The 21590-nt window shown below is 44.5% G+C and overlaps 2 protein-coding genes across 4 annotated transcripts in view; one reads left to right on the top strand and one right to left on the bottom strand.

Annotated features, from left to right (window-relative positions):
• Positions 1-625: 625 nt before the first annotated feature.
• lrrc56 (leucine rich repeat containing 56) lies at positions 626-19982 on the bottom strand. Its single transcript, XM_056282419.1, has 13 exons — positions 19875-19982; positions 13898-13985; positions 12637-12697; positions 11234-11330; positions 10712-10909; positions 7264-7441; positions 6903-7109; positions 6371-6438; positions 5534-5676; positions 5114-5328; positions 4568-4901; positions 815-1004; positions 626-727 (listed from the first exon to the last, which is right to left on the bottom strand). The coding sequence occupies exons 1-12, from the start codon at positions 19980-19982 to the stop codon at positions 839-841; spliced, it is 1863 nt and encodes a 620-aa protein (XP_056138394.1). The 3' UTR covers positions 626-727; positions 815-838.
• The window catches only part of LOC130113706 (GTPase HRas), a 20070-nt gene continuing 14766 nt past the window's right edge, over positions 16287-21590 (top strand). For all 3 annotated transcript variants that reach the window (XM_056281304.1, XM_056281305.1, XM_056281303.1), the window contains exon 1: positions 16287-16517. The gene's annotated coding sequence lies outside the window, so the exon portion shown is untranslated. The remainder of the gene's footprint in view (positions 16518-21590) is intronic.

The raw sequence follows: 21590 nt of genomic DNA, 5'->3' as shown, positions 1-21590 counted from the left end.
AGGCCCCGTTCGACGTGGCCATAGGGAAAGGAATGCAGAACATTGCTCTCAAATTTCAAGGTGGTGAACTAGTAGGATTGTACTTAGTAAGTGGTGACAGAAAACGAATTTGATGCCCTCAAGTGGCTTGAAGATAATATTACAACCAAAATGTAATAGCAATGCCCTTGGCAATTTGTTTTACTCTGCAGACTACAGACAGAGCAGGACTGGGGGGGAAAGCAATAGGAGGAAACGGTTTATATCACCCTCCAAAAAGGAAAATCATGTTTTTAATAAAAAAGTACTTTTATGATAAAAATTTCATGGCTATCAATGCAATATATAAAGATGAGAAATACAAATTAGAGTTGGAAATTAGAGTCAGAAGTTCATTCACACATTTTAAAGAAACAGCAGAAATTCAACTCGGAAGTGTAACATGGCTCATTTCATAATTCCAGGAGGCAAACCTTGAAACCTTGGGCTTGACGAGCCCGCTGGATGTCAGAAGTGTCATTTGATTCAGCTGAGCGAAGACTCGGCCCACACACTGCTGGCCCTGTACACACTATCTGATCACCGTGTCCTCTTCTTATACAAACAGGACAACCCATGGCTTTACTGCTTTAAACGGAACCCCCAGGGAATCCCATCAGACCTCAGTCAATGCAGAGTTGGAGCAAAGCAGTGCAGATGGAGTAACAGGTAGAGGATTGTCACTCTCTCTTGCCACCCTGCACCACATCTGATGAAAGGGTTTTCAATAGAACAGCTGTTTGACACAAACGTATATCATATTGAGAGCTGCCCAAGCAAGCTGTCCAGTTCTCACCACTTGGGCCGTTCTGTTCCGGTCTCAGTCTAGGTGTGAGCGCCCTCTGCTGGGTTCTAGTGCGTTTTGCTGGCGATGTTTCTGCAGAGCCGCCCTTGCTGTGAGAGGACGCAGAATCGCAGGTCTTTCCAGAGGTCTCAAGGTTTCATGTTGGTTGACCAATTGCACACTGCGTAACGCCGTCCCTGCGCTAAAAAAAAAAAAGAGGAATAAATACTATGAATTATACACTGATAACAGGTTAAAAACCATCCAATGCAAAATGAACTGGATCATTTGAAGAGCAAATTGAACAAAAAGTGGAGCACACAGCATTCTCAGTAACTGTGTTAATGCAAACATATACCTAGCCTCATGATGCAAGTATGCCTATGGTTCTGCTGGTTACATTTGTGCAGTAATAATAATAATAAATAAATGTGTTACCAGAAGAACAGAAGGGATGTAAGAAAGGTAGCTACAGATGCAAGGACCAGCTACTCATCAATAAAGCCATATTGCGAGAGGTCAAATAGAAGAAAAAGAACCTGTCAACAGCATGGATTGATTACAGGGAGGCATTTGACAGCATACTACACTCCTGGATGGAGAAGAGCCTCAAGATCTACAGAGTCTCCCCAACAACTGTCAAATTCATCACAGAGAGCATGGAGACCTGGAAGACCACCCTGAATCTCCATCATGCAGCAGAGTCATTAACATCGAGACCGATCAACATCAGAAGCGGAATCTTCCAAGGGGACTCACTATCACCACTGCTCTTCTGCCCTGCACTAGCACCACTCACCAATCTACCGAACACCAGCTATGGGTACAAATCACAGAATGGCAAACTGGCCCACCTGTTCTACACTGATGACCTCAAGATGTTTACCAAGGATGACAATCAGCAGAAGGGTCTACTCACCATCGTCAAGACCTTCAGCGACAACATCAAGATGGAATTGGAAATCGACAAGTGTGCCAAAGCCACTTTCAAGACAGAAAGACTTACCAAGACTGCAGACTTCGACTTCGATACCATAATCAAAGAGCTAGACCAAGATGGCACATACAAGTACCTAGGAGTGAACAAAGGAGACGGCATACAACACTCAACCATGAAGGAGAAGATCCGGAAAGAGTACCACAGGAGAGTGCGTATGGTACTGAAGAGCGAACTCAATGTGGCTAACAGAAATAAAGCTATCGACACCCTAGCTATACCTGTAGTGACGTACTACATCATCAGTTTGAAACTGAACGACATCAAGAGACTAGACACCAACACAAGAAAGATGCTGACCATGGAGAAGATGCACCACCTGAAAGCAGATGTCAACAGGTTGTACCTACCAAGAGCTTCAGGAGGACAAGGCCTAGTCCAACTCGAACTGACCTTCAAAACTACCACTATCGGGCTGGATGCATACCCGACAAAAACAGACGACCCACTCCTCCGAATAGTAAAACATCAGAGATACTCCATCAATAAAGAAGCTGCACAATTCAAGAAAGAGCTTGATGTCTCAGAAACCCCACCAACTGAAAATGAGGTAACTACCATCTACGCCAAACAAGTGAAGCAGAAGGCAAAACACCATGGCCAGCAGCAACTGCAAAAACTCTGGGAGGACAACGCAATGCACAGGAAGTACCCAAAAAGAATGAGACGCAGACATGGACTGGCACAATCACTGGCCGAAGGATCAGCAGCCAACAGGTGACATTTCCCTATCGGCCTGCAGTCAGCCAGTATGAGTGGCACCTGCATACTTGTTGGCCTGTGATTGGGTGCACCTGTCATGGTCTGTTATCTGGGCTCTCCCATCTTGATTGGTGCTTTGTTTTGCCTGCGCCCAGTCGCCTTGATTGGCCTGTGATTAGGTGCACCTGTGCTGGGGACTATTTGACTGGGTGCTTTGCAGAGATACGTCATCGAGTCTTGGAGAGGCTTTGCGTGTGAGAGAATGTTTCCTTGTTTAGTATTTTATGTTTATTCTGGTTTGCATTTTTGCCTGCTCTGTTTGGCAGTGGTTTTTTTGGTTATTGTGTGTTTGCTGAAGTGCAGTAAAGCGACTTAGTACTTACCAACTGCCTCTGCCTCTTCTCTGCAATTGGGTCCAAACGCACTGTGTTACATGGACCAACAAAAGACACACCAGTGGCTGAGGAGCACCGGACTGAAAGCAGAGATGGAGGGCCTGATAATCACTACACAAAACCAGAGCCTGGCAACCAGATCCTATCACCATTGCATCATCAAAGATGGAACAGACCCAAAATGCAGAATCTGTGGAATGTACGAAGAAACCATCGACCACATTGTCTCAGGCTGCCTGGAACTGGCAAAGACCGAGCACTTATATGCAGGCACAACAAGGCAGCAGCATACCTTTAAATACTCTTCAAATACCCAGCAAAGCTTCAAATACCCATTAGTCAAAACCAATAGATACAAACACTCCTTCATTCCCTCAGCCATTTCCCTGCTAAACTCAAATGGCAAGAGGTAATACCATCTCCACCTTGATAAACACTGTTTACTGTTGCATTGGTTTTTGTTGGCTTTGTTCTCCTCACTAAATGTTGTATTTATTTGCCTTATGTGTGCTGTGGAGTGTTTGTGTGTTTGAATGTTGCCGCCATCTTCTGGGACCTGCCCATCCACCCTGACAGAGAGATAAAAGCCAACAAGCCTGACATCATTATCAAGGACAGGAAGGAAAAGAGGTGCATGTTCATCGACACGGCAATATCATCTGAAAAAAACACCTCTGTGAAAGTAACAGAGAAGCTGAAGCTGACCAAGTACAAAGACCTGGAGATTGAAATCAACAGGATGTGGAGTATGAAGACCAAAACAACACCAGTGGTCATCGGAGCTCTAGAACTCATGAAGAAGGGAATGGAAAAGTTCACCAACCGTTCACCAACATCCATGCAGTCCAGAAGATCACCCTACTCAGAACAGCTCGCATATTATGACGAGTACTGTCAATCAAGTGACATCTGCCCTATAGTGCCTCAGGGCCATAGTTTGGACCCAGCTCTACAGGATGTAAAACAGGAAACACAAAAGAAATGATAATAATAACAATAATAATAGATAATCTACTACTACTACTTTCGGCTGCTCCTGTTAGGGGTCGCCACAGCGGATCATCCATTTCCATCTTTTCCTGTCCTCTGCATCTTCCTCTGTCACACCCGCCACCTGCATGTCCTCTCTCACCATATCCATAAACCTCCTCTTTGGCCTTCCTCTTTTCCTCTTCCCTGGCAGCTCCATATTCAACATCCTTCCCCCAATAAACCCAGCATCTCTCCTCCACACATGTCCAAGCCATCTCAATCTTGCCTCTCTTGCTTTGTCTCCAAACCAATAATAATAAACTAATTTGTATAGTAGCTTTTAAAAAAAGTTATAGTGTGCTTAACAAATAAAAGAGAACCAGAAAACAAATAAAAACAATAATATACAATAGAATAAAACAGCAGACACACAAACAAAAAGGGCTTAATTTGCTCTAGATAAAAGTGAGTAGTGAGTTATAAGAAGAGGTTTTAAAAGAAATGCTGATCTGGCTAGCCTAATCCCCTTAGTCAGGTTATTCCAAAGCCCGGGGGCCCTAATTGCAAATGCTTGGTTATCTTTAGTCTTAAGTCTAGACTTTGGAACTGCCAGAGGGGCCCTGGGGTCCTGCCTGAGGATCTCAGGCTACAATCCAAAATAATATATACTCCAAAATTACATATATAAAATATGCATACCATTGATCCCTGAGCCTTCCGTCAAAGGGACTAGAAGTTGGCCTATGAGGTATGTGTGTGGTTAGGGGCCACTGAGGGACTTTGGGTTTCACCACCTCCTGGACCCTGTTGCTGACTCTTCTCTCTGCCTCTGGAAGCTGCACTGCAGAGCTAGTAAGAGATAAGGCTGTTCCACTGGCAGGGTTGAGTCTAAGTCTACGTTTATGGATCCCTGATGGCTTCCAGTTACCACGAGCTGTTGTGTCACTCAGAGGAGGAGAAGGAGAAAGGGTGGTGTCTGGGGACAGGGACAGTCGAGTCACATCAGGGGAGAAAGCCTCTCCATATGACAGGTCTAAAATCACAAAACAGAATCAAGATGCACAAAATGAACATTGGTTAAAATGGATATGCTGATGTTTAGAGATTCTGGGTTCTTTACTCAACAATGAGTGTCTTCTCTTTAGACTGTGCAAATGTTTAGACGCTTGTTTGTAATTTGTGTCGTGCGTATAAATACATGTCTCGTAAGTGGGAGCAAGTCCTTTCATTTAGTGAGTTACTCACCTGGAGAAAGAGACTGGAAAGAGGAGTCTGGCGAGATCGCATCAGCCCCTTCGCCTCTTTTCCCCTCTCCTACTTCCCTATCATACTCTTCATCACTCCCAACACTCTTTGTAACACCGAGGCCTTCCCCTTCGTCCTCACTTTCCTCTTCATCATCACTGTGCTCAATGGTCAGTATCTCAGGTGACGTTTCCTTCTCTATGAGTTGGAGACGTCTAAAAAACAAGGTGAAAATTGATTTCAGTGTTTAACACTCAGAAGTGCTCAAACTCATGAGCCCCATATAATTTATCCTAATGGCATGCATAACCAGCAGAATCTGTGACCAAGGGAAGGGGCAGTGGTGAGGGTCTGCTGTAGGTGTGAGAGCAATATGTTTGATAGCACAGTGAGTAAGTGAAATCACAGAGTGGTCAGTACTTAGCGTGCTGTTTGCTCCAGGCCCTAAGTTGTGCAAACACATCACCACGCTCTCCAACATCAGGCTCCTCGTTGTCATATGTGTGTTCCGGTATGAAGATGGGCAGGTCACGAGTTGTGGACAAAGATGCAGTGGGTGCAGTCTACCCAGAAGAGGGGCAGTTCGAGCCAAGAGACATAGGAAAAAAAATCATGATGAGAGACAAACAATACTGTGATAAAAAAAAGTCCCAGAACCAAGTAATTTATTGCATATGGATGGACAGGACAGAAATGGCTGTATTAAAGGATCAGAGAGTTGGAGACAAACAGGAAGCAAAAGACCAATAAGAAAAGGAGAGACACATACTTAATTAGAAGATGAGAGGGTGAGAGAAACAGGGAGAAAGTGACAGCAGCTGTATATACACACGAATATGACAGATCACATGGCGTTGGCAGCAAGCACCCTATCTGTCATAGCCACTCCACTAGAGCTGCGTCCCCCAATGCCCCATGTCTTCCCACCACCCAGCTTTCCTCCCTGGCTCCTCTCCTCCCACTAATAATTATCTCCTTCTGTTTATTCTGACATGACATTAAAGAGACGAGCTAGCTGCGCCAGCCAGAACCTAATGGCCTGTCACAACCCATAAACACTTATTTTCACTCTGGCTCCTTCTTCCTTTCATGCAATGATAAACTAGCACTGATTTATTGATCGAAATGGATTTTTTTTGCACTTTTTTGATTATATGATAGACTGATGGAGCTCAGATTTTTTTCAGGTGAAATCTTATCTTGTGGAATAGCCTGACAGGGGTTTTGTTTCGTATTGCTCTAATGTATCAGACATACCCGTAGCTTCTCTCTCCTCACTCGAAGAGCCTGGACAGGGTTGCCGTAGAAGAGGGTCTTACCAGCTCCTTCAGAACCCAACAGAGAGGGAAAGGTTTCAGTGCCATCATCAGCTCAGTTAGATGTCAAAGCAAAGCCCTCTTGGTGGCACTGTTGAGCAAAGACTGAGTTTTTTTTTTAACAAGGTAAGGCTAACCAGAATGAAAAAGAATTCTCTCATAAAACAGACTCGATTAAAGTGTGGAGATGAATACGTGGGCTAGCTCCATTCATGTTTTTAGGTGGAAACCTTTTAACTTGGGCTAAAAGTTTTTTTACAGCATATGATAAATCAGATGCACACACACACACACACACACACACACACACACGCACAAAAAACTAAGAATAAACCAACAAACAAGTAGCAATGGTGAATACTGTTATATACAAATAAATTTTATATTTATTCATTTATCACACTGCTGGTTGTAAATATGGCAGTGTGCTGAGATCAATTTGAAGAAAAGCCAATGCAGTGTCAGTGTCCCACCATGTGTAAGCACGCTGGCGTCATCTTGGTCTGACTTTGCAGAGCAGGGTCTGGATTCAGAAGAGAGGAGTGCTCTATGCCCTATTACTGACATGAGTCTGGACGCAGTGAGGGGCCTTGAGCCCACTGATGAGAAGGGCTGGACATAGGAGGGACTGAAACTGGGGTTTGTGGGAGAGCCGAGTCTGTTGCAGGCACACGCTGTCTCTGGTGAGAAAAGAGGTTCAGTGATACCTGAGGTATGACTGACTGACTGTTCTAGGTTCATGCTCGGTCCCAGAACACACACACACACACACACACACACACACACACACACACACACACACACACACACACACACACACACACACACACACACCATCTTCAGCAGCAGCCTTAGTGAAGTTCCTGTCTCTGATGAGGTCTTGGAGCTCGGACCAGTCTTCTCCCATAATGCTGCTGGAGCAATGCCCTTCCTCCTCCACCTTCACATCATCTAGGTAACGCAGATGAGGGATCAGCTCCCTCACTGCCACACGATAGTTGTACTCCTCCATCTGGGTGGAAGACAAGGAGAGCAGGGAGGGAGAAAGGAAGCATAAGAATAAGTGAGAGAGGGACAAAAATGAGAGCGGGAAGAGAGGAAGAAGAGATAAAAAGTTAAGGGACATGGAGTATGCCATGTAAGGCACAACATAATCATCACAGAAACTATTACAATATGTGCTGAATAGCAGCATCTATAAAATAAACTAATTTACATTATATTTGAGGACTGTATAACTGTTTTTATCCATCTAATTATCCAGTTACCAAATTGTATATCCATCCATCCGTCCATTATCTAAACATACTTAATCCAATTCAGGGTCATAGGATTGCTGGGGTATATCCCAGCAGGCATTGGGGAGAAGGCAGAGAGACACCTCGGATAGGGTGCCGGTCCATCGCAGGACCCACACATGCAGTCACTGACACACCATTCACAATTTAGGGACTCCAGTTCACCTATCGTCTGGCTTTCAAGTGTGGGAGAAAACCCACACAAACACAAGGAGAACATACAAACCCAACCCAGATGGGCGGGACCATGTGACCCTCCTGCTGTGAGGTGACAAGCACCATGCTGGTAATTTCTGTTTTTCTATTATATCTACTTTAAAGATAGTTACAATATAAAAACATTACATTGTGCTACAGGTGGCATGGTGGCGCAGTGGTCAGCGCAGTCGCCTCACAGCAAGAAGGTCCAGGGTTCGAGCCCCAGGGTTGTCCAACCTTGGGGGTCATCTCAGGGCATCCTCTGTGTGGAGTTTGCATGTTCTCCCTGTGTCTGTGTGGATTTCCTCTGGGTGCTCCGGTTTCCTCCCACAGTCCAAAGACATGTAGGTCAGGTGAATTGGCCGTACTAAATTGTTAGTAGGTGTGAATGTGTCTGTGTGTCGGCCCTATGATGGTCTGGCAGCCTGTCCAGGGTGTCTCCCCGCCAGCCACCCAATGACTGCTGGAATAGGCTCCAGCATCCTGCGACCCCGATTGGGATAAGTGGCTTGGCTAATGGATGGATTGATGGACATTTGCTATATATGTGACAAACGAGAAGGATCTGTGTGTCCTTGTGTGAAGGGGAGATGGCATGACATCTTACTCTGAATTCACTGTACTGACGATCTCAAAAAGAGAAAGGAGCAGCCTGAATGATGGGAATATTCACATATAATACTGTTAAGATAATGCCCAGCTCTCCTACAGTACTGTCCATTTTGTCCTGATGTAAACTGTGGCTTACATCAGTACATGGCTCCATAATGAATTTGTGGTACCTGTGTTCTAAATAAGGAGCCAGAAGACATGGGGCTGTTTGTGTGTGTGTGTGTGTGTGTGTGTGTGTGTGTGTGTGTGTGTGTGTGTGTGTGTGTGTGTGTGTGTGTGCAGGCGCACGATGGGGGAGGGAGGGTTGTCAATAAATCCTATGATATGCACTTTGTAATGAGGCCTGGTCTTTTATCAGCAGAGGGACAGGGAGAGCACAGAAAAACCAGTAAAAGCAGTGTGTGCTGGTGAGGGATCAAATTAGAGCAGAGCACTCCCACCCTTCACAAAACCACAAATGGAGTGAATGAAGAAAGAGAGTGAGAGGCTGGAAAAGAGGAAACCAAGGAGAGAATGAGGGATGAGAGGAAGTAAGCGGATGTGTGTGTGTGTGTGTGTGTGTGTGTGTGTGTGTGTGTGTGTGTGTGTGTGTGTGTGTGTGTGTGTGTGTGTGTGTGTGTGTGTGTGTGTGTGTGTGTGAGAGCGAGAGGGGGTGGGAGACAGAGAGAAGGAAAGAGAGACAGAGAGAGGGAAAGAAAGACCAAGAGGAATGATAGTTTGGCAAGAAAGCAAAGCTTAGGACCCCTCAGTCACCACAAAAAGCAGGCCTAATGCATATTCAGATCAGCTTCTCTGCTCATTGCCCTAGATTCTTAATTAATGCTCTGCTGCTGGGTGTAAATAAACACATTCACATTGGCCCAAAAAAAAACAACCACACAGTATGCTGTGATCAGAATTAGAGAAAGTGGAAATGTAGCCTTTAAAGCATGCCCAGCACAACCTGACATCAGAGACTGTTCAGTCATTGATGTGGAGCGTGCATTAACATCAAATTAACACATTAAAACCATTATCAAAATGCTTATTACTATCACAATACACAACTGGCACTAATATGTCACCTAATATAAAAGAACCGTATCTGTGTGTGTCTATGTGTGTATGTGTGTGGTAATATCCCTACAGCAGATATGACTGTTATGTTTGGATGCTCTGATGTCTCCTGCTCTCCTGTTTTCCTGATACAGAGCAGTGAGATAACGTTCATGTCTCCAAACTGGGTGGTTGCACTTTGGACATCATCTGCCCAGCTCCTCTGTGAAGTGTGTCTGAAAGCCTGCTAGCATAGGAGAGACAGCCAACCATTGTGCGGTATCTCAATTTCAGCTACAAAGGAGGCACATCGGCTGAATCCCTCCTTTGCTTGCCATGGACTCTGCCCAGCTTCCTGTTTAAACCTCAGTCCCCTTGCATCTGGACCTCTGCAACTCCCTCTTAAGCCAGGCTCTGGAAGTTCACTCTAAAGGCAACACATTTTGAATGCTGTAACCAGCCTTGTCTTGAACCTACCCTAAATTCTACCGATGTTTGTCTCTCCCTGGACGACCCCCCCCCCACCCGCCCCACACACACACACACACAAGCACACACACACTGAAACTTCCCCACTCCACTCTAACCAACTCCAACCCCCACACCACCCACCACCCCCTTTGGCTGTCCGTAGGTGCTTGTGTCAAGTTGAAAACCCTGGTGCTGGCATACAAAGCTGTAAAAAGGAGCCACAGCGACATCCCTTAAGACCATCATCCAGTCTTACGCTAAAACTAGTATTATTTTGTAGAATGGGTGATATTTAACTGTTGATGCAATTTTTGATGAAGTAGTTTATGTTCAGGGTGTCTCTCCGCCTGCTGCCCAATGACTGCTGGGATAGGCTCCAGCATCCCGCGACCCCGATTGGGATAAGCGGCTTGGATAATGGAATGGAATGGAATGTTCATAATTACACTACATGTTTATTGTAATGATGCCGATTTTTTTTAGAAGATAACTGTCTGCCAAGGCAGACACTGACACAGACAATGACGGGCGGCACAGTCTTGCAAAGGGAAAGGATATCAAAATACATTAAAATAAAATGATGAAATCTAACCACCATTCAGCTGAATAATGATCCATGATTATCATTCAATCAAAACACAGTTTTGTTATTAATAGTGTTATCTTACCTGAGTTGCAGTGGGATGTGGGCGCACACACACTGGGTTTCCCTCCATGGTGAGGGTGTGAAGCTGGGCACAAAGACCCAGGTACTGAACCTGGACCAGGTCATCCACATTATTTCCTTCTAGATCCAACAGCTGAAGATTTTCCAGCATACTGACCTGACTCAGGTCGGACACACTGTTATAGGCCACATACAGCTCCTGACACACAGATAGGGTGTGCACAGTGATAGAGATAAGTACAGAGATAAAAAAGTTCATTGGCAGACAGACAGAAAAACAGACATTATGGAGACAAGCGGCAGATAGACATGCACAGAGGGAGGCAGGCAGATAAACAGATGGACAGGGAGTCAGGGAAGTGGACAGGCAGGAAGTTAAAGAGACAGACAGACGGGGAACCGAGCAGAGCAACCAACCATAAAGGAACAACCATTATACTGAGGTATACAGGGAGTAATTCTTAAAATGAATGGATGTCAGATTTGTCTCTGCATTGAGACATCTGTGGTCTCTAATGTCTACCTTGAGAGAGGAGAAAGAGGGGATCCCATCTAGGTCTTGCAAGCAGCAGCCAGACATCCACAGCACCTGCAGGTGAGAGAGGGAGGTTCCCAGGTCTCTAAGGAGACAAAATAACGCAAAGTTGATTTACAGATAGAAATAGAAGTTTCACAACACCATTAATCACAGAGAACACTTGTAATTCCCTTGGCTGTCATTGTTAGAGGCCTCTATCGCTTCCTCTACAAGCAGGCTTTACCTCTGCCTGCTTCTCCTCTTTCTGCTGCACACCCCTGCTCAGCAACATCCAAAAAAGCCCTGGTCAGGGAATGCAGATCTTTGTAATGCCCTTTCTGCTAATACAGCCCACACAGCCCAGAGCAGGAAATTCTATCAGAGCCTGTGCACGTCCGGCTGGCTCTTTTCTGCTCCTCTCAGGGTGGGGCAGACAGCTCCCTATCTTCCTGTTCATTCTCTCTTATCCCTAAACACTCTCTCTATGCCACAGCCTTCCACCTGAACTTCTACAAGGAGCACTAGTGAGACATACAGTAGAACTCACAATGCATGTGTGTGTATGTGCGTGTCCCAACCTAGAGACTTAATGCTTTCTTTCCATCCAATATTGATGACACAGCTGCAGCTACAATCAAAACAGATAGGATGGTTCAGGAGAGGCCGATGTCTATTTCCTGTCAAACTTACTACGTTGGAAACAGACAGCGCAAACTCCACTATATCAGATTGTGAAACTGCAAAGTGAACCTATTCTCTTCATGTATCTCTCCATAATCACAAACAGTTGCCATATCTGTTCACATATGTTAGGGCGGACAGATTCAGAATGCTTCTGTTCAGACTGTTACAAGTCCCCATTTGGCCTTTGTTGGTGGAAGTAGAAAACAACCTGCACTGTAGCAATACCTCCCTGCTCGATCAGCAGCAAAAGGAACCCCATGACCTCTGAAGATCCTCTTCACCTTGAAGCACAATCATTTAAACGTATCCCTGGTGTCCCAGCTAAAGGGGCGTCTTCCAGCATGGACAAGGAAGCAGTGTGAAGTATGACAGGGATTTCCCAAGGGCTCATCACTTCTCTGGTTTCAATTACTACTCTCTTTATATAAGTATGGGAAAATTTTGTGCTTTCGGCCTCTGGTTTTGCTCTCTTAACTATATCATGAATACCAGCTAAGTCGATAGCATGAGCGCTTCTTTTTTTTAGCATGAGATTTTACTTTCAGTTTTAACATCTGTAGTTGGATCAGTTTCTGTATTATTTGTAGACACTGAGTCATGACAGAGAAAAGAACAGTAAAAAAAGAAACAAAGGGACTGGGGGGTGCTATTCAGGGAAATACAAACCACAGAGAATACATGTCACTCTGATGACGATGATTGTGTTCATGTGACGTTCCACTGACCTTACCGACAGGATCATGCTGTTGTTCATTTTGAGCTGCACCAGCTTGGGCAAGTTGGCACCTGTGAGATAATCAGATAAGAGAAGACATTTCTTCGTCACGTCATAGTGAGACGATTACTTGATTAACTCTTTAACAGGTCTAGCTCAATTCCAGGCATGCCTTGTTGAATCTTTAAACTCCATTTACTGATAGGAAAGGAGTCTGCCCACGGTTAGGCAGACATGATTCACCCCTGCACAGATCACCCTCCATCATGCTTGGACTCCCTAATTTTCTCAGGACAAAGTTAAGCATACTAGAGACGTTTCTGTCACTATCAGATCAGCCAGCTTGCGGCGAAATACAATAGATAGTATGTGTAGTTACAGCTGTAGTGATCTGGTACAAACATCGAAGAGAAATCTATTAGCGGTACTTTATGTGCCTCACAGCGATATCTAATCTGTTACCCAATTGCATCTGTTACCTACTTCTGACTAGAGACTGCGTGCAAGGTCACTGCCATCAGCTATAATGCAACCTCACCGCATTAAGATCGCAAATGTATTACTCATTCCTGCCAGTCTAGCAGTGGTGGAAATTTCCCCCGCTTCATCAACGTCATCATCGTCGGCGGTCACTCGGGATCGAGTATGACCGTCCTCCCTCTGGGTCCTCAGGTGGATGTAGAAGCCGATCCTGGAGCTGTATAATGGGGGGATGCCTGCGCATGACAGTTTTTTATGTGGAGTGGCTGATGTGCCTGCAGCCACCACACAGTCCTTGGCAGGGAGTGGCCAGAGTCCAGTGGCATGGAGAACCAAGACGATTGGGGGCCACTCTTTGTTGCAGCCTTCATCTGCCTTCACTGCTGTTGTGACCTGGAGACATCTTTCGCCAGTTCTGCCGTTGAGATCTTTGTTTGATTGGATTGCACTTCGACTGGAACCTCTCCCTTGACCTGTCTGCCTTGGGTGACCCTACCAGGAGCCAAGCTCCAGACAGCATATAGCTCTTGGGATCATTAGTACACACAAGCTTCTCCACCATGGCAAGGTGGCAATTCAGGAGAAGTTTCCCACACTTATAATCCATGACACCCACTCCTTGTGTGACCAAGTGCAGGTGTTTGCATAAGGATCACTGGACATGAACACCAAAACCAGTAACAGTACCAAACACTGGTCTACATACTACAGTAGTGCCTAACACATTTAAGTTATGTTTTGATTTCTGGGGAACCGAAAGTGTGATTCTGATCAGCAGAAAAGTTTCTTACCAATATTACCCATCGTGTTTTCCCGAGTGTCCACACAAATCTCTAGTGAGGTCATCTGTGAGAGGTCCTTAGCTGCAAACAAGGATTTCTGGAAGAGGCAGAAAGGAGATTAATGTGCAATATACCAGTGCAATCCTAAATTAATGATCAGTTCCTGAAGGAGCATAGATGCAATATACCAGTGCAATCCTACATTAATTATCAGTTCCTAAAGGAGCATAGATCTAGTTCATCCTTACTGTGGTTTTAGCATGAATAATATGTGAATGTTAGGCTACATGTTGATGGATCATAAGAAATGTAGGTGTACCTTAAACATATGACTCTGATGTTTCCTTTAGCAGAGAACTGACTGTCTACAGAGCCTGTCTGATACTAATAACACCAATGTATGGATGGGATGTATTTCACATAGCTGACTTTTGGCTCACAATAGTCAGTGATGCACGTAGAGTGGAGGTAATTTGCAGACTTCCACTTGCTTAATGGCTAAATCTCCTCCTCATGCATCTATCCAGTTGTTTCCTCCTTCCCCAAGGTGACACAAATATCACTGAAAATCCTCATTACATATAATGATTTATTGAAGCAAAGCCCCATAACGAAATCGTTTTCAGTACAGAAAGGTGTAATCCGTTTTCACACCTTGCTTTTTGTTCTTTCCAACTATTTTTCTTATAGTCAGTCCTAGGCTGAAACATATGAGAGGGCGACAATAACACCATGCACATAGCGGCAACTTTATAGAAAGCTAGATTTTCTCTCCATGACAATAGGGGGAATGGAGAGGGGGGTATGCCCTTCATTTTCCAAACCCAGCATCCACCAAAAAAGCTTAATGAATTAAAGCAAGACACCTCAACCACAGCTGTGTGTGCAGCAAAATAGCAATTACTGTAAAATACAGTGCCACACAAATGTTTTACACTGATTCTGCAGCCCATAAGGAGTCCCCAAACATGATCATTATCACAAAGGTTGTCATAATTACAGATCAGCTAGATCAGATCAGATCAGATCAGACCAGATCAGATCAGAAAAAAAGCTAGACTGTTTGCAGTATCCAACCAGGTAAATAAGACAATGGCAATTAAGGCTAAACATATAGACTTTATCGGCGGGATAAACATTGTCTATCTCTAAGTCAGCATCAGGACCTTACCAGCTTTGCTGGAGAAAGTTCAGCTCCTGTTTCAGAGTCCTCGTATGTAGTAGGGGTTGGATTCGTGTAATCTGCCCCACTTGATTCAGTCGACAGTACCCGTGCTGTACAAGTCTGCACTTGGGGCATATCCATCTCTCGCTTGTACCTGAATTAAAAAAGCAAAATAAAATTATGTAAACAAAATCCAATGCCTAACTGTTTAGCTACGTAAAAAGAAGATCTAGCTGTGTTTATGGTATATACCCTAACTGATGTGGTCAACCCTGGCTTGATGTGAGAGGCTGCATTTGTCATAAACTAGGAGCAGGGGGCAAATTAGATTAGATGTCTTTTAGGTTAGGCAGCTAATTTCAAAAGTATTCACTTCCAATCACTAAGCTTCCAACGAAACGTTACAGATTTTAAAATGTTTCACTCATTGCGGTAACATACGGTATAACACAAACACGTGTATTAACTGTATTGTCAGAATATATAGCGAGTACATTTGGCAACGGGCACAGGTTAGCAGCGAATTTCAACAGCATTTGCGTCAACTGAAACATTACAATACTTCCCTTACCTTAAAATGTAAAAACATTTATTCAGCGCAGATACATAGAGCATAAAACAAAAAAAGTATAAAACAGCGAATGAATCATCGGGCAGCGCACATACACACAGACACAAAGTTTGGTTGACGACGGGGAACGACTTCCTGGATACGGCGTCGCACGATTCTCTGGGATATGTAGTGCTTCAAAATAAAACTAAATATAGAAATAAAACAAACTTGACCCGTATCGCCAAGAGGGCTAACTAATAAGGGAAATAAAACAAAAAAGACAGTATTTACGCCCCTCGTAATTAATTTAGGCGTAAGAAGATGACGGTCATATGGTACGTTAGACGGGACTGATGACCGTCAACCAAATATTCTTCTTTTTTTTAATCTCTCGCTTGTCGCCATGCTAACATCTGTATCATAGATCTATGTAGCAAGAAGTGCAAAGAATCCCGAATACAATTTTAGTTTGTAATTCCGTGGTGGTATACCACCACCACACCACCCCCCCCCCCAAAAAAAGAAGGAAAAAACCGCCTACGGTGGTTATTACATGCATGGTAACCGGGGCGGTTCAGTGCCTGATAGAGCTGGGCGTGGGCTTCAGTCCTCATCCTCTGTCTCTGGAAGCACATTGTTCACCGCGGCTTCGCTCTGCTCAACATCGAATGAATTGCCTGGGTGCATTTTTTTTCTTCTTCTTCTTCTTCTTCTGAAAAGTGATAGTTTCCGAGGAATATAAGGTGTGGATCTCTAACGACAAACGAGAGCGAGGTCTGAAATAATAAAATCAAGACAATTTATATTCATTTTTTTCTTTTTTTTATCCGGCTGGCCCAAGAAGCAACAAGAGTTGGAACAGTGTCCCCGGTAGAAACACGTCGCCCGTGTTAATTAGACCTCTGCGTGTTGTGAGTATGCTGTGCACATTCCTGTGTATTGGAAATGTCCGTGTACCTCCCAACTACCACTAAGCTTTTTGTGATTTTTTTTTGGGTTTCGCTCTACGGATAGATAGATAGATAGATAGATAGATAGATAGATAGATAGATAGATAGATAGATAGATAGATAGATAGATGTGTACGTGTTGTGCTAAATACGGGGTTTTGTGTGGTGGAGATTGCGAATCACAGTCTGAATGTTTTGTTATTACGAAATTATTCACGCCCTTGCAAGCCATAAACAGTTAAAGCAGCCTTGCCTTTGGTCACAGACAGTGCTGGGCAGTTTGACCAGAAGGGTTAGCTGGGTTCGTTGTTGTAGATTGCAACCCTGTTGCTTTGTGATTGTGCATGTATTTTAAAACCAGATCTGATGCATAAAAAAAATCTCGTTTTGAGTTCGAGTGGTTAAAACTTGTCCAACGGAGAGACGGATTGTCGTGGTCTTTTTTATGACACCCTTACTCAATTTGAAAATAACGCCGAATGCATAAGTATCCGACCCAAGTTGAAAATATATGTCCCATGTCATATCGTGAGGGATTTCCACTCGGAGACGTGATATGTTTCCAGCGTAGAGCCTAACTATAGCAGCAGGCTATTTGACAATAGTGGCTGTTGACTTGAGACCACAGACGAGGGTGACGCCCCGTCATACTAAGAAAGAACTGAGTGTAGCACTGCGGAAGTTACATTCCACTACAAGGCGTTCAAGTAGCACTTCAGATGACTTGGGAAGATACGGATTTTTTTCAACCGCCGGCCGATTAGACTTGGTAAATTGGAGAAGCGAAGAAGATGTCAGAGCCGTGATGTCGAAAGCTCATAGGCCATGATTCAAATTGTGACAAGACGGGGCGTTATAGACCAATGGCTGTTGCCCAATGCATATGATGATAGTCAGTCGCCGGTGTTAGACGGAGAGAGGGCCGGGACAGCAGACTCCAGTCAGGAGGTCAGGGCTCACTTAAGTGAATTTGTAATCATCGACCAGAGGACTGGCAGACCACTGGCAGCCCTCGGTTCAGCGAGAGGTGGCACGGCGCTTGACGTGGTTAACCATTTAGTGGACAGTACTTACCAGCATGAGTATTGTAAAACAGCCTGTTTCCAACATACCCAGATCAGGTTTTACACTTTGAATTTCATCCATTCTGCTTTCTTTTTTCTTTTTTTTTCTTCTTCTTCATTTGGCGTATCAGAGGGGAAAGGGTTTGGGACTTCACAACCACTCATGGGCACCTAGTGCTCAATAGAGAATAAATATGTCTTTATCATCAGTTTTCAACTTGTATCAAAATCTTTTATAGGAATTTTTGGAACAGTTGCTTCTCAACCGGTGTTGGACAAGAGCATAGCAAAGACACAAATGTTCAGATAAAATGTATATAGTCAACAAGGTCGGGGGGATTAGAGTCCCTTTCAATAAAGGGACAGACATTTTTAAAGTAAGGGGATACAATTTAAAGCATGGCAGTGATCTGGCCACCTCAAGGTCCTAAAATGCAGAAGCTTGATGGCTATTGGTTGCCACGCAGCGTGGACATCAGAGGGACCTGCTCGAGGACCCCAGGATGCCCCTAGCTCGTACAGGGTTAGGGAGTCTGGTGTGTTGGCTAATCAGTTAGTGCTCTAAAAAGTGATCAGACAAAACTTGACATCAATCTGCACATTCAACAGGCAGCCAGTGTACATGGGCTCAAAAGGAGACGATTGTGGTCTTGTTTTGTTGCGCAACTTAATGAATCTAGCTGCAGCGTTTTGTGTTGACTGGAGACACACACACAGGCGACTTTGTAGGAACGAGGAGGTATATATAAGAATGGCTTACTTTTTTCCAGCTAACAAAAAGAAGGAAATGAATTAATTTTAGAAATGTTTTGTCAGCTGGGGGTGGGGGTGGGGTAAAAAGGATTGCAAGACTGTACAGCTCTTTTCATCTATTCTTCAAAACCTAGATCAACATCAAAAAGTACACCATGGGTTTGAAGGCAAGGCTTTATTGTTGTTAAAGTCACATCAGTTGGGTTACTATATCTACAGTATGTAGTTTGAGGCCTATTAATAGAATTTTAGCGTTGTGACAACCACCAGTTGATGTCTGTAATGTGTGTGTATTGGTAAAGGCGTATTGAATATTGATAAAGGGGATGCTTATTTGTCCATGTCATTGACCGGAGCTGGTTGTGGATCTTAGGTAGGATCTTCTGTGGACTCACTGTCAGCTATGTTTATGCAGCTCGTAAGATGCTTTCTGCACAGAGAGCTCAAATTGCGTATGTAGATACACACACATGCACACACGCTCACCGCCCCCCCCCCCCCCACACACACACACAGCCAGGGGTTAAAGTGGGATTTGGTAAGTGGGGGATCTCTGTATTAGAGAAGTGGGCAAAAGTGCGGGAGTGATAGTCGGCCTCAATACTGCGTCTCAAATCAGGAAATTAACCCTACGAGCACATGCACACACACACACACACACACACACACACACACACACACACACACACACACACACACTACATGCTCAATAAATCACTGGCTACATGTTCACTTTGAGTTATTTGAATGAAAATATTGCATGGCCAGAGCTAAGGTTGGACAAACATAACTAGCTAGCTACCGGTAACGTTACTGGATGCTACCGATAGTTAGCTTGCCTAGCAGCATTCAAGCAACTAGCCAGCAACGTCAGCAACTAGCTAGCAACGTTACCGGGTGGAAGATAGCTAATTAGCTAGCTAGCTAACGTTACGTTCGCTAACGTTAGTTGCTTGAATGAAAACCACAGCAGAGCTAGACAAAACTATTGGAAATACTATTGGAAATACACTGAAGATACTCACTTTTTATGCCCCCCAATCCAAGACAATAGTGCAGGTAGCAGGTTGACGCTCTCTCGAGTCTTGTCTGCCTGGTGCGGTGAACTGACCCTGACCCGTGAGTGTGAAGCCAGTCTCTTTTGATGTCAAGTCTGGTGAAGCCAGACAGCAGGCAGGTGCGGGTCACGTGAGGACGCGATATCATTCAAACTTTTAGAAAAAGTAAAGTAGTATAAAAATAGAAGAACGACTTTATTTGCGATTTATTTTGTAATGCTTGTGAATTGGCTGCATCATGTTTTTTGTTTTAAATTTTACTGTGACAAAAAGGTTGAAATTACTCCTGTCTACAGAGTGCCGGATCTCAGCTCCGGTTGACTTGGGGGAAGAGGGGAAGTGCCTGTGTTGGGATCCGGGTAGCTCCGGCCCACTTTAATCACTGCACACAGCCATACTAAGTCAAGAGTGTCCACCCCATACTTGAATTGCAAAAACCTCACCAATGAATTTAGAGATCGTCCATCTCTGATGAGCCTCATGGCTCCTAACTGGCAGCCCATTTTGTAGAGGTCAGCTGGCCTTTTAATTTCCACTGCTGCCTCCACCATCTTGTCCGTCGCAACCAGCTGAAAGTATGACACAGTAGGGAAAAGGTCAGCCAGTCTCGGAGCCCTTCAAGTGAGGACTTGTTAGTTTACACACACACGCGTGCACATGTGCACACACACACACACAAACAGACAACTCGCATCCACATGTGTAAACTGGGTGTTTCCCCAGCACATTAGCAGGAGCAGTTGTTTATTAGTGGGTTGTTTGCGGAGGACTCAAGGAAATTATTAATTTATCAAATTAATGATTCTGAATTATTTTAGGTCTTCGTCTGGATACTGACTCATCGACGGCCTGTCAAGACTCTTATTTGGATGTCATTTAGGCAGATGATGTCATAGGAGAGCAGAGGGAGAGGGCGGTGGGCTATGGAGGCTCCAGGAGGGGTCTTGGTCTCAGTATTGGACTGTGATACCTCCCTGGAGAGGTTCTCCTTACCATCATTGCTCCATTAAAAATCTATTATCCCTGCAATGGTCTTGTGGCTCTGCCAATATGGATCTTTTAACCAATTAAGCACTTTAATGGAGAGTGGAATGCATGTAGGGGAAAGAAGGCTATTCTTGTGCCCTCCTTCTCACAAAGAGTGTGCTCTTTGAAATGAAGGGTTGTTTTCTATGTAAGAAGAGAGCCCACTATGAAATTATAGGGGGAAATTATAAAATTGTATTGACCCTGGTCAAGTGTTTTATGTTCTGATGGTACTTACAACACAATTACTGAGAAGTGTGTTGGCTTTGATAAACAAGGAGTTGGGGGGCTATATATATATATATTTCAGGTCGACCCCTCCCTCCTTTGGTTTTCTATGGTGAATGGAAAGTGCAGTCCTCTCCCTCCCTCGCCCGGAGCCACCCTTCTCCCATCATCCCTCTCGTCGTTCTGTGATTGCACCCTCAGTAAACTGTCATGTAAGATTATCCTCTTGGTCCAGGCAAGGTTCTAGGGTTTCAAAACGAACTGTTAATTTCCCAGGCTGGAGGTGGTGGGCTATAAATAACCCCTACACACAGACATATAATGCTCTACGAGCAGAAGGGAGCAGCGATGCAGTGATTTTTGTGGACCCAGGAACGGAGTAGATCATGAGTTCATAGATGGCGCTGCGGTTGCGGCCTGTCGCTGAATTGTGGATATGTACACAGTGGTAGCCGGATGCTCCTCTATTCTCCTTTGCAGTGCGCACTTGTTATCCTTTTGCTGCATGTGCTAGTACTACTGCATGTACTACTAGTACATGACCCTCATGTGGCTGTGTCCTCACTTAGCACCCAGTAAGCATGTCCTCATCCCTGGCCCCTAGCCACCTGCCTATATACACACCAACTCACCCCTAGCCCCCACTGACAATAAGTGCCTCTGAGGAAACAACAGCTACTCTCCATCAAAGCTTAATTTCACCCTTCATCTCCATATGTTTGTGTGGATTATTAATCAGCTGCTGACATGGCCTAGTTTTGGAAGTGGTGGAAAGGCTGTCTGTTTTCATCTTCAAGCCTCCCAAAAAAAACAGGCTGGGGAGTTTTGAATTTGCATATTAGGCTATGAAATTCAGGCATTTGGCAAACCTGTGCACACACAGTGATCCAGTTTTTTTTGTGTTT

The sequence above is a fragment of the Lampris incognitus genome, chromosome 6 (genome assembly GCF_029633865.1).
Source record: "Lampris incognitus isolate fLamInc1 chromosome 6, fLamInc1.hap2, whole genome shotgun sequence".
NCBI lineage: Eukaryota > Metazoa > Chordata > Actinopteri > Lampriformes > Lampridae > Lampris > Lampris incognitus.
The sequence above is the reverse complement of the archived record's forward strand: the minus strand, read 5'-3'. Positions and strand labels throughout refer to the sequence as shown.